Source organism: Mycteria americana, chromosome 1 (genome assembly GCF_035582795.1).
Source record: "Mycteria americana isolate JAX WOST 10 ecotype Jacksonville Zoo and Gardens chromosome 1, USCA_MyAme_1.0, whole genome shotgun sequence".
In the NCBI taxonomy this organism is placed as follows: domain Eukaryota; kingdom Metazoa; phylum Chordata; class Aves; order Ciconiiformes; family Ciconiidae; genus Mycteria; species Mycteria americana.
This window is the reverse complement of record NC_134365.1, coordinates 162,203,137-162,216,949: the sequence shown is the minus strand read 5'-3', so window position 1 is coordinate 162,216,949 and position 13,813 is coordinate 162,203,137. Positions and strand designations below refer to the sequence as shown.

The following is a 13,813-nucleotide window of genomic DNA, read 5'->3' as shown; positions in this document are numbered from 1 at the left end:
CTTAATAAGGTCCAGCCCTATGGAATTACAAGCTTTTGGACGTACTAACCATAATACTTGATTGTTCTCATAAGACGTGTTCCAAGAGAAGTGTTAAGGATATATAAAAGCAATGTGTAGACTATAAGGCTATGTCAAAACTAATTAGTCAAGATTGTCAAGAACTTCTAAGATATAAATCATTGGAGCTAATTATTCAGTACTTACACATTCGGTGTGCACTGGATGTACAGCAAACAGCAAAGCAGCTAGAAGAGATGTCTTTGGAGCGAGGTTTAGCCTTCTTCCTTTATTACTGAATTGCAGTCCACCCAATAAAATCGAGAACACATCAACCATCAACACTGAGATAGTACAATGCAGTATTATATTGATGACATGGAAACCAACTGGGTAGAAGCCTCCAGCAAAAAGGTAATTAATTCTATATAGAAACAAAAACATTGAGGTTCGGAATTACATCAATGGTTTGAGATACACAAACAGAAAACCTGAACAAGCCCATAGCAAGATCATATTAGACACACACACACACAAAAAGGCTGAAAAATACCTGCAAACCCCAGCACACATGGTATTACCACTTAGCCACCACAGGAGGCTAGAAACAATGTCCTGATCTTTAGTCAAAGGTATTCATATGGGGTGCCATATTCAGCATAATATCTATCCTCTCCAAAGACAAATGTTAATGCTGTTAGGTTAATCATACCTATGGCTACTTAGAACTGGCTTTTGGTCAGCAATGTAACTTCAATGTTGCAACGCAGGAGTGTCCTATGGATAAACAACCCAGCCTACTGGGAGCCCTTGGGCTTAAGAGAAACTATGTCCCAAAACAACCTGATGAAATAATTTTAATTAAATCCACAGAGTGAGGAAATTAATATACCCTGAGACTACGACTTCCACTGACATTCTAGCTGAAAAACGTCATAGCATTTGGTCTGATGATGTGGAAACCATCTGGGTACAATCCAGTATCAATCCAGCAAGTAGTCAGCACATCTTAGTAACTAATTTGTGAGATTGGCTAGAGAGAGGTTTCATGCAAGTATTAGAATCAGAAGGAATTGTAAGTGAAAATTCAGCCTAAAACCCTATTCGGGACAGGAACTCTGTGGTAAAATGGAGAGGGAGAAGAAAAGGGAGAAACATCTTGTTATTATCTGTATATACTTTTACCAGTAGGCAAGATATACAGAAACTTAGTTTGGATAGGGGATTTTATATAGTTCATTTGGTCAGCCTGTACCTGGCTGAAGTGAAATATATTAAAAATGCCTAACCTATTATAAATGTGATACACATAAAAGTCGGAGCTTAGGGAAATTAAGAAAACCAACTTCTTACTTGTGAAAATAGCATTTTATGGATCATCTTCACATGCTCATCTATATTTTCAGATACAGTAATGACTGTATCCCAGTTCGCTCTTTAAACTAACCAGGATGTTACTAGAGGTGGAATATACCACAGAGACCTTGAAAAGGAAAGCATGTGCTGTGTAATGCGCTGAAAGCTTTAATAGGTTTAAGACTCTGACATATTCTATTCAGTTGCATATTTTCCTTGACAAAAATGTGAAGAAACCCCAACAGACAGTGAAACCCACAGTGCTAAGTACTTAAAACACTAACACTGCATTCAAGTCAAAGTTTTTGCTTGAATATGAGGACTAAGAGTTGGAGTAATTCTTCCACAATCACTTAGTCCCTGGCTTAGATTGGACACAAGTCCAGAACCAGTGCCAGGTCCCCATCCACAACACTGAGTTGCATGGGGAAAATAAAGAAGCTTAAGACTGAGTCCTCAGAGATTCTCTGCATTACTACATGGTCTATTGCTTGCTCAAATCTTTGTGTAAAAAACATGAGCTAAGCATCTACAGAAGTAATCGTCATAAACCTTTAGTTATTTGAGAAAACCAGCGAGTAATATATACAGGCAGACATCTCTGAGTAGGATTCTCACACAAACGCTCACTTGAAGTTATAATATCGGGGGGGAAGACGTGGGAAGACTATTCAGTGACCTAGTGGCAAAAGGCCACAGTAGATTGATGCTATTTATAAAAAATCATTTGACAGGTCACCAGGAAAGCAGAGAACAGAAACTACAATAGCAGTATAAGTGGCACCATGGCTAAGTGAAGGGAATGTACACCTCCTAGTTCTCTGATGATGTGACCTACATACTGAACCATACTGCCCCTAGTACCAAGGTATGTAAGAGCATAAGATACAATCTCTGAAAGGTACATTGAAATACAGAATGTCAAAATAACGTATACTTTGGGAAATAAACAATCTGAAAATTAAAAATCAATTTGAGATTAAGGTAGTGAACAGGAAAGTCATATTCAGGAAAGGTATCCAACTACCCTCCAGATACTTTGTGTCTCTCCTTTTCTGTTGCCTCCTCCCTATAATCAACTGAGCCAATATATGTTAAAAAAAATTCAGACCTTGAGCAAAAAGACAAGTCTCACCTGAAAGTTAGGACAGTTAGTGGTCGATATGACTTATGACTGGTATTGCTGCTGAGTTTGCTCCCCCAAAAGTCATGATGCCACAGGTCACCAAGTGGGGTTTCTGCCCTGAGGTCCTGAAAGGAAATGTCATAAATTACCAGATTCTTAACACTTCTGTTTTGTTCAAAGCAGCTAAAACACAAACAAGTTCTAATTCATACAAGCTCATGCTAACACGGACATAGCAGGTGTTTTGTTGGCTCACTACTGACATTTGACAAGGTACCCAGGTTTGCAATGAAGGTCACATCTTGGATGCCTGTCATCATAAAGGCCAAGACGCTTGGATTCTGTAAGTAGGCATAACTACATGAAATTTAGTAGAGCTATGAGTATTCATATCAGTTGATAAACTGGTCAGTAGCTGAGATATGAAACACATAAAAAACCCCTTTACCTTATAGTTTTGTAAAAAGCCTTTGATTTTAGGTCTAGGTTATCTTGCGAAGGAGGCCAACTACAAACTGCTGCAAATAGCTATTTTTCTACCAGTGTCAGTAGCACAACTACTAATGAAAGCATGAAAGCAAGGACACTAAAGACAGAAAACAACAATTAGCTCTTTTTGAAGCCTTACTTGGCACAGGACACTATTCAAATAGCGCTTTTTTTTTTTAATTCTTAGTACATGAAACCAAGAATCAAAATCTCTATATACTGCTCTAAAAGATTAATAGCAGAAGACAGAAAAGTAATGAACTATTTTAATTTGGGGTGGGGTAGGGGACTATTAAAAAAACACTGCAAAGGAAAAATGTACTCTTTCCTTTTATCTTAAAGCCATGCTGATAATGAAAAAATCCAAATAACCTAACCTAGACTACTGAATGGAAAACATACACTTTGGAGAGGAAAAAATAAGGACCTTGGTGGCATCTGCCTCAGTCTTGTGTGAGGACAAGCTGGGAAGCTCAAACTAACATATTCATCTCCTACTTGCCCCTCTTCTCCTGCTTCCTTGGGGCAAATAAATAGCAATTTATGCTATGGCAAACGTGCAGGTTAAATACACTTAAGACAGAACCTAAGAACAAAATTGTACTAGCAAATTAATAGCTGTTGTATGACACCTGCAATCAACCACAAGTTACTCTACCCCCACCTTCTCCCCTGAAATTTTTCGGGAGACCAAAGCAGATCAACAAGCCAATACAAACACAAGTAAGCAGATAAACTGGGTTGCTAAACCCCTGAAGGTCTCACAAAGCCTGGTGTCCTATGTCTTATTCCCCCTCCATCTCCATCTACTTACAAGATTCCCACATTACAATATCCTTGGTTCACTAACTCCAGTTCCTCTCAAATGCTGCTACCATCTCACTTGCTTCTACAGTATCTTGAGCACCTCCTGTGGTCTCCAGTACCTTCCATCTCATCCTTAGCTAGCATTTGTGGCCTGCCAACAAAGCAAGAGAGAACACATACCACTGCTAGTCCCAAGGTACAGCCAAATGTCTGGGCCACGCTGACTCGCTGCTGCTAAACTGAACTTAAAATAAGTCAATTTTTCTTGCTTCTCTCTGAACACATTCTGACTTTCATCCATCCAAAAATAAAAAAAATCCAGGAAAAGATTTATTTCTATCACTTGATCAAGTTTGGCCAGTATTAGACAACCGGTTAAAAAAAAAAATTAGGAAGGGGAAGTAGGCTAAAAATCCTAGCACACTGTCAAATGAAGTGAGGAATTCTCTAATAGGTTACGAATCAATATGCAGAAAAGAGAGCAGGGCTAACCCTGTAGTCTTTGAAAAGTCCTATATTGCAGCTGTGAATTAAGGCGTTCTCAGGGAAAATCTTAAGAAATCAAGACTCACAGGGGATCTTATTGGGCTTAAGAACGATCAAGGTGCAAAGTTTCTTCATTCTCTCACAGACGTTTCTACTGCCAAACAAGAGCTACAAATTTCTTTCTTCTCCCAGGACTGCAATTTTGGCCTTAGGCACCTAAATTCCTGTTCCATTCCTCACTGGTATGCACAAATCCTAAAGGTCATAATTTGACTCCCAGAGCAGGAGTGCACTCCATCAATATGGCCTGCTTTTCCAGGGGCAAGTTGGGACTGGGTTGTACACCAATGCCTACTGAAGTCTTTATACTCTGCAGTGGACAGCTGTTAGTGGGCACTGTGGCCCGCAGACTGTTTTTCCAACCAACAGCACTGCTGCTTATGTACATTTGCCGAAGAAAAGGACTATGAAAGAGAGACATTTTTTTAGTATTAAAATTTTAAAAGTATGCCTTCTGTGTCCCAGATGGTCTTCAATAACTTGAGATGAGAAATATATTTGAAATGTGCAAGGCTAGATTTCCCTTTCCGCTAGAATCAGTCTTCTTTTGTCTTCCATAGGAAGAATGCAGGAAAAGCTGAATACATGGAATTACTTAGTGATTAGACTACACTTCCATATGACCTAAAAATCTTCAGTCATGTGTCTTGCTCTTGTATCCAAGTCCTGTGAGAAAAAGTTTCTTACATTAATTTTCCCACTCAGTTGATTTACCCTAAAATAGGAATGGTTTGCTCTAAGACACACAGCTGTTTAAAAGTTACGTATGATTTTCTCTTTAAGAGCTGAAAGTAGGTATCAAAGAATCTCCAAATAGTTGATTAGCAGCAGCTTACAGACAGAGTTCAATACGTGAAGAAAGGTCAGTTTTCCTATATAAAGGCTTATGGAAATGACACATTGTGTCTGAAGCTCCTCCTAATCCAACTGTTTGTTTTGCCAAGCTAGTAAATAAATAAAGACAAAAGTCACTGTTGTGTACCAGTTAAAATGCTGCTTAAAATGACAAGAAAGCATCTGGAAAACAGCCTTGAACCCCAATAAAATCTAACAACAGAATGTTCCATGATATGGTAGGCATGAGGTCAACTAACAGTGTATCTTTCGCTAAAAAAAAAAAAATAATTGAAAGATTAGGGTGGTGGTGGTAGGTAGTAAATTAACAAAAAGGTCTTGTGTGGTACCCAAGAAAATACTGGGATAGTGAGGCTCAGTAAATCTACAAAACTACTTCACCTGCTATCTCTCCTGTTGAACAGGAATAAAATATGCTATACTTTGTTTAATAAACTGTTCCTTTGCTAGATGCTCTCCCTGCCTGTTAAACTGGTAAACTCATTGTCTCCGCATTTTTCTTGTGGATTTTATATTTCCATATATTCATATGACCCCTGTGTTAAAATGATACTGTCACAAAAATCTCATTGAATTTCTAGGGAATAATAGAGGATTTTGGTGTGAAAAATAGAATAAGCCGCACAGTTTTTAAAACATACAGACTAGGTATGAATTAATCTATTTAAGCAGTTGGTTGAATTTCTCAGCATTGCCAACAGCTATAATCCTGGTGCAGGTTGTTGCGTTGCATAGATAAATTGAAACATTTTGAAAGTAAAGACTGAAAGAAATAGAGAAAGATTACAAGTGTAGAAACTGCACATGAACAAAACAACCTGCCTTGTTTCAACATCAGTCTTTTGTTCATTCTTTCAGGAAATTAAAATATTATAATTGTGCCCCAAATAAAACTTTGCTGAATGAAACATTGCCAGGAGCTGCGTAATTTAAAATACAATGCTTCCTAAAAAAATAATAAAAAAAAAATCACTGTAGGTTCTTAATTTGTCGCTAATATTGTCTTAGAAGCTTTGAGATTTATTTCCAATTTGGCAGATGTATTTTTCCCCCATACATTTATAACTCAAGGTATGATGACTTACACAAGCAAAATATAAATTTGTCTAAGGAAACAGTAATTCTGTGGGATTCTAAAAGGCCCATTGCGATAAGTTGCCTCTAAATCTTGTGCAAGGCAAAAAAAAAAAAGTGAATTGTGTTCTTCTACCGGTATGAGTCTCCAGCTTATCCTCCTTGTAATCCCATAGCTTCAGGAAAACAGAACCAACAGATGAGGGCAGTTCTTTTTACCCTGTGCTTTTCTTTCTAAACATTTAACAAGTACCTTCCAGAACAGCGTAAGAGCTGTAACACCAAGACCCACCCATGAGCACAGGCTCACTAACTGCTACATGGGATTCGATGAACTGTCTCAGCAATTGAAGACGCTCAACTCCTCAGAGTGAAAGTCAAAAGAATCTCAGCTAGAGGTTTGTTCGAGTCACATGTTAATTTCTAAGCATTTCAAGGATTGTTCATGGCATGTATGAACAGTTTTAAAATAGAGCACAAGAATATTCTGCCTCTATTTCAACAAAATATTGTTGTCACAGGAACTTTAAGTGGGGAAGGAGCATAGGAAGAGGAAGCTTTCCTTGCTCCTGTAACATTTTATGGTATAAACCACAGCTGGACAACCCCTGCACCCTACAATCGCTTAGTGATGCATTATGTATCTTGCAACCACAGTAGGTTTATTCATTGGGCTTACTCATCTGTCACTCTGAGAAGATAATGAAAAAATCTCCTGTTAACATCAACGGGTATTAGAAAAGACTCTACTGCATGCTCTCACTGACTTAGAAATGAGCATAAAATTAGATCTATATGCAGTCTTGATGTACAGGTACCCTGTGAATAAGGGTTACTAAACATCACATCCAAATTTGCTGCAACCCTATATAATGGTTTCTTAGACGACAAACAGACGAAGTCCATTTGGTATGGCAAAAAGAGATCCCTTCCCCTTGACCAGATATCAACACTTGTTAAGCAGAGCATCTCACTTGCAAAAGAACGAAAGGGGACACATTCTGAGGGGAAAAAAAAAAAGCTGTTTAAATTGTTCACTCTTTTGTTTATGCATTATAACCCAAGTCATGTTATTCAAATAGCTTTAGGAATAAGATTTTGTTAAGCATACTTACTCTTCTAGCTTTTTGGTAGAGCCCTCCTGCATGGCTTGTTTGTCAACCTTAAATAAGGCTTACTTTAAAAAAAACCAATAAAACAAACCAGAAAAATGAAGTTCAAAAAAAGGAATATCAGAAGGAAGCTCTTTACTCAGATGAATATTTTGGGCCTACTTAGATCAACTGTTGTCATTATTTCTTTTCCTATGACCATTTATGTCAAAGGGCGTGGGGGGAAGGAAGAGAGACAAACCTTATTATTGATGATGGCTTCAGAATCATCAAAGACAAAATCTCCATCATAGCTGTTAGCAAAACAGAGGAAGGAAATAAATGCCACAACCATTTTAGCCCAGTATGATGGAAGGAGGAACCATGATACGTCATGGTCCAGATTAGGTTCTGTTTGTGCCATTCTGTAAAATGCTTGTTCCAAGTTGGGAGCTTCAGCATTATGCTGGTTGCAAATCTGAAAGAAATACATACAAATGCACAGTTACAGTTGCATTTCACTAAAGAAGAATGTAAAAATGGAGTGTTGGGTTGGGAGAGGAGAATGAAGTCTCATACAACCTAATGTTTTTTCTCTCTGTACGTTTTGTAATTACTGGAACATATCTAAACATAATTTTGTACATCAAATGTGGAAGAAAGGCATCATTTCTCATTGTCAGAGCACAGAGATAAAGCCAAGAAATTCTTAGATTCTAAGTTAAAGCTTTGGCACAGGTAATTGTGCCAAATCACTGTTTTTCTGTTTCTTACTGTTCTTTGCAAGTATAACAAACAGTGGCATCACAGGGACTGTGGAGCATTTATAAAGTTCTTGAGAGAATGATAAGCACTATCATGTCCTTCTGAGTGTGAAAAACAAACATCATCAATTGCAAAAAGAGCTCAACTCTCTTCTGTTAATTGAGTTAAAGGACCTAGTCTTACACATAGGCCATACAGGGAATTCATGCAAACATCACAGGCAGGCGTATACAGAGCGCAGTTAATGGACTAGGCCCTAAATCTCAACAATTCAAACAATGAGACAACAAGACGCATACAATTAAGACCAAAGTAGCGTTCACTAGATCACTCTGCACGCCGCAAGTGCAGTATAGGCTAAATTCTGCTGCTGTATTTATGGGCTTATGAGGTTGTTGAGGTAGATGAAAAAGACCATGCAATCCAACAGCACCGAGTGATATATCAGTGTGGAGGTACTAAGGCTGGAGGTTTACCCATGAGCTGTCTTTACTTGGAAGGGTCTCTTCTGATGCTCCAAAGCCAGCCCTCCGCCTGGACAGCTATTCTGCCTCTGCTTCTCTGGTGCTCCGACAGTATTGTGAGTGGTTTTATTATCAAGTGCTGCTATAAATGGCAGGGGGAGGAGGTTACGAATGGAAAACTACAGTAAAAGCAGGGCAGAATACAAAGTTTTTATTTGTAAGCCCGAAGAATGATAGGCACATATAGCAGGCCAGCTTCACACTTTCTTCTTATTTATTGGCTTTTTAAATCAACTGTTGCACCCCTGAAAACACTGCATTTAATGTCTCCATACAACCTAGGAAAAGCTCTAGTCATTTGGCTTCTTGAACAGACTTGACCATTAGAGCTGCTAAGGCAATTGCTTTATAGCTTTCTGTTTGCAACGCTAAATTCCAGTCTCCACGTATTCCCAATCTCTGTAACCACACATGCACGCTGACAGGCGATACTCCCTGTCACACCAGTGCCCCTTCTCGCTTTGGGGTCTATATAGCAGTGCTCCCAAAATTCAGATAACGTCAGTAAGTAACATGGAGCTGTGCAACCTAAGAGAGAATGGAGGTCCTTAGCAGAGCAAAGCAGACCAGCCACTTTAAGAGCAAAACCTTTTCTCAAAGTAATTCACCCTCGTGCTCTTACTTTGATGAAAACAAAGACTAAAAGCAAGGCTGTTAATCAGAGGGAAGCGTATTGCATTGCTCGCAACAGCACAGACACAGCATCAACGCCCACTACTCAATTAAAATATTTAATCCACTCAAAATTCATTTTGCCCTGAAAGTTTCCCCCATTATGCTTGTTCTATTTATTTATCTGACGTGCATCTGCCGCCAGTCCTCGCCCCGCGGTCCAGAAGAGGAGGCCGGTCCGTGGGGGCTCCCTTACCAGGGCAACGCGTTAACCGCCCGGCCGGTCTCAGCACCCACGAGGGACCGCGACCTCCCGCCGCCGCGCACGCCCCTCCGAGCACCTCCCCACCGCCCGGCACCGACCCACCGCGGACACCCCCGCGGCGGGGGGCGGGGGGCACGGCTCCGGCGCCGCGTCCCCCCCGGAGAGAGCCGGCACCGTGGGGAGGCTCGCACCCACGGTCACAACGGCCGTGGGCGGAGACCCGCAAACTTGAGGGCGTCCCGAGCGCCCGGCGGGCGGTCCCGGGGAAAGAGCCCGCCCGGGAAGGCAGCGGCGGGCGGGCAGGCAGGCAGGCAGGCAGGGGCGAGGCTGCGGGGCGGGCGGGCGAGCCCCGCCGGGAGTTTCGCGGCGGCCCTGCCCCACTCGCCGCTCCCCTTTTGTCCTAGCGGCGGCGGCGGCCCCGCCGAGGGGGGTGTCCCGCCCCGGCCCTCAGCCCCCCCCGCCGCCCCCGCCCCCCCGCGCAGTCCGGGCCAGTTCCGCCAGCACTCCTGCCAGCGAGCGGGGTACGGGCAAGTCCCCCCCCTGCGCCCGTGGCAGCCCCGCGCCGGGGGGCCCCGCACGGCGGTACCTGCGAGGAGAAGGAGCCCGCGCGGCATCTCCCACCCGGCTGCGAAACTCTCCCGCCCGGCCAGCCCCCAGCCGGAGCGGCCGGCGGGGGAGGGGCCGCGGCGGCTTCGCCCCCGGGAAACATCCTCGGAGCCCATTGGCTGCCTCGCCGCCCCACCCCTCCTTCTCCCCGCCCCCCCGGGGCAGCTCCGCGCGCCCATTGGCGGCGGCGGCGGTGACGCGCGGCAGGCCGGGCCGAGGAAGCGGAGCGGGGAGGTCACTCGCGGTGGCAGCGGGGCCGGTGCGAGCCGTCCCCCTCCGCCCCGAGCTCCGCACCCCTCCGCCACGCACAAAGGCGGGAGCCGGGCGGCCTCACCTGGGGGCGGCCCGCGGGCGCTGCCCGCCGCCTGCGCCGCGTTCCAAGAGCGCGCCGCCCGCCCGCCCGCCAGTGCTGCCCCTGCCCCTGCGTGGTTGTCGTTGTCCCGCGCACCTGGCTGGCCGCGGCGGGTGGCTCGAGCGGGCTCGCCCTGCCTCGCGCGCCGCCGCGACCGTTAGCGTGACCGTTACCAGCCGGTGAGCCGGGGCGTGCGGGAGGCTTTCCAGCGCGGGGGGCTCGCCTGGCCCCGGGAAGCTGGCGGGCGCGGGAAGCGCGTTTCCGTGCCCTGAGCCCCCACGCTTCCCTCAAAGGCGAGGTTCCTGCCGTGAGGAGCTTACACGAAGCGCCAAGTCCCCCTGAAGAAAAGATGTTACAGAGCCAGTAGGCTGGTAGCGCGGGGGGAGGCTCGCCGCCTTGGGCGGGAGCCGTGGGTGCCGCGGGCTGCCTTCCGGGGTGAGCTGGGCGCTGCAGCCCTCGGGCACGGTAGCAGAACGCCTTCTGATGCCTACTGCCTTTCTCGCTGAGGGCCTGGTCCTGCCGGGCTTGTTGCGGCATGCTCCCCGCAGGACAGATACCATAAGGAAGCAATAAAAAGGCTTTATCAGGTGTACTTTATTCGTGCGTTTCATCGTTGCGATTTTCTTGTAAGAAAGTGTGATTAAATGCTGAACTATACCACCAAATGTTCGGCAGAAGCTTCCCAAAAAACAATAAAATCTTAGTATACTGAAATTGTATGAGAAATCCTGGCTGTGAGCCAGGCAGAGACATATAATTTGGAGTGGGATTTTTGAGATGTTTGCATTATCAAGTGACAAATTAACAAGGTTATTTTATAGCTCCTTTGAGACTAACTCTCAAGTGGAAACGCTGCTTTGGGAGAGCTTCAGTGGTTGCCACCCGTAATTGTCTACTTGACACCTGCTTTGAAACATCTGCTGCTGTGACATGGACAGCTCAGCTGCTTGTGAAGCAGCAGCTGAACCAGCACAATTTCCAGGCCAGGATATTCTTCAAGAATATGTGAAGCTCCTGCTTTTAAGATGGTAGTCTTGTAACTTATGCTTGTTCGACAGCTACCACAAAGCATCTGAGGTGCTTCTGGGTTCAAAAGCAGTAGAAAGCCGGCAGCCAGCTGTCACCAGGCACGCAAAGCTCTGTTCACTAGTCAGAAACTTCTGGTCCAGCTAAAATAAATACACAAAGACCATGACGCTGCAAACCAGTAAACTGTGCCTTGCCCTTTAAAATGATCTTGTCCATTCTGCCCTTGTCCCCAACTTAGTGATATAGGTGGGCATAACCAGTAAGCTTTGTATCTTATAATTTAGAATCATAAAATGGTAGAGGCGAAAGATGTCTTTATGACTTTTTGGTCAGACTGCCTTATAAATGCAAGATAAAATGCGAGCTAATCTGTAACAACATGCTTTCTAGGTTTTCTCCTCCTAAAATCCAAAGCTTTGAGATTTATATCACTTCCTAAAAATGGCTAGTTTGCCACATTAGTTCATGATAAGGAATTACTGGTTGATGACTGTCACATTTCCTTACTGTTTCAACTTACACCCTCCAAACTACCCCAAATAAGTATTATCAAGCCAAATTCTTGTCAACTATCTTTCTAGTCTTTCCAAATCCAACAATCTTCCTGAGATCACAATATTTATAGACATTTTAAATAATTTGTGTTTACTAATGGAGGGGCCCCAACTCAGAAGAGAGGGGCCCAATTCAGAAAAAAAGAATCCTGAGTTAGAAAAGGGAGTCTATCATGTAATCTTCTATAAATTCCAATGAAGTAAATGAAATTTCAGTTCATGCTTAAATTTGCACATATGTAAGAATTAATTTTAAGCATATGTAAATATATGTAAGGTTCTGTGAATCAAGGTTGAGATTTGCCTCACCGGACTAGCTGTGACAATTGCCAGACTTATGCTACTTGAGTCACTTTCACATTTCTAGGTTACATTTTGTTCTGTAGAGGGTTTGACTTTATCACATTTGCTGATGTATTTATTTCTACTAATGGCCCATTCACATCAGATACTTGTCTTAGCAGCTCCTTTGCTCACATTTCCTATACATGTGCACATCCTTGATCTGTGTTTTATAACTGGAATTTCATTTATTCAGTATAAGTCTGCTGATATCATCAATTCTGGTCAAATTTATATATATCCACACAGCCAGATGGGATAAATCACCTCATCACCACTAATGTCAATACAACATTACTGATTAACATTTCCTTATGAACTAGACAACATATACAGAAGTCCCTCCTTCCCATTATTTTCCATTTTGAAATAAGCCTATTTCTTACAGTTTTATTATTTTGCTTTTTAAAATACAGGAGCTTTTACAATGACCTTCTGTTCTAATTAATCTGAAGAACTACAGAGCAAATACCTGTTCTGGAGAGTTCCCTAGTTCCCTCAAAATCTGATTCAAATCAGCTATAGTTGCATAATTTATTTCCAGTCTGCTTCTTCGGAGGGTTATTCTAGCGCTTCGATTTAAAACAGTTCCTAAATACAACACTATTTTTTTTTCTAATCTGCAATTTCTGGGAGGGTATATGTATGAAGTGAGTATCTCCTTGCTCTGTAGTTTTCTCAGCATGCTAAATTGATCTACCTAAGTGGCTATTGCATCCTTATTGTTAGCAGCCTGCCGTTGCAGATCTGCACAAAGGCCAATCTTTCTTTCGTAAGAAAGGAGTGTGCAAAAGACATCGTATTGCAAGGGATCAGCATCTGCGAGTATTGCAGTGGCTGTGCAGACAGGAGAATAAAATGTCAGGGACTATGATAATGAGGGATTCAACCAAAATGTTTCAGAAGCCTAAAAAGACTGTCAGTCTTTACCATAGTTGTTTTTGAAACAGCTGCGTCTTCTCCATGGCCTGGATTTTGCCATCAGAAATGTGGGTGTGGCCATGGAGCACAACTGCTCGTAACTGTAGGTAAGCAGCTGGTCACTACCTGTTGCATGGTTGGGGCATGCACAAGCATTATATATGCAAATATTTGCATATATAATATGCATATTTGCACTACTATTGTACTTCGATGGTCTCTTTCTCTAGGCAACTTGTGTCCCAAGTATTTATTCTGCTACAAGGCATTTTAAGTAGCAGAAGGTCTTAGGTAGCTTGTTCGTATGTCATGTTTTGTATGTGTGTGTGTGTGTATGTACACATATATGTATGTAGACACAGGCAAACTCTGTTGCAGTCTTGATCAACTGTAAATCATAAAGACAAAAGACAAATGAAACAGAAGTTATACAAGATCGTTGCAAGAGGAGTGGAATGAATGGAGCCTTGTTTTCCGTTTTTTCTGTCTCATGTTCCTA

General features: G+C 42.9%; 1 protein-coding gene across 7 annotated transcripts in view; it reads right to left on the bottom strand.

Moving 5' to 3' along the window:
- The window catches only part of TMTC4 (transmembrane O-mannosyltransferase targeting cadherins 4), a 61,570-nt gene extending 51,380 nt beyond the window's left edge, over nt 1–10,190 (bottom strand). For 3 of the 7 annotated variants that reach the window (XM_075526303.1, XM_075526313.1, XM_075526331.1), the window contains exons 1-3: nt 7,607–7,822; nt 2,492–2,607; nt 208–424 (exon numbers count right to left, since the gene is read on the bottom strand). In XM_075526303.1, the coding sequence (XP_075382418.1) occupies nt 208–424; nt 2,492–2,607; nt 7,607–7,768 (495 nt within the window). In that variant the 5' untranslated portion in view covers nt 7,769–7,822. Of the gene's footprint in view, nt 1–207; nt 425–2,491; nt 2,608–7,606; nt 7,838–9,501; nt 9,635–10,096 lie in introns of those variants that run through there. The other 4 variants (XM_075526340.1, XM_075526360.1, XM_075526351.1 and 1 more) reach the window with 3 other exon arrangements.
- Nucleotides 10,191–13,813: the final 3,623 nt, after the last annotated feature.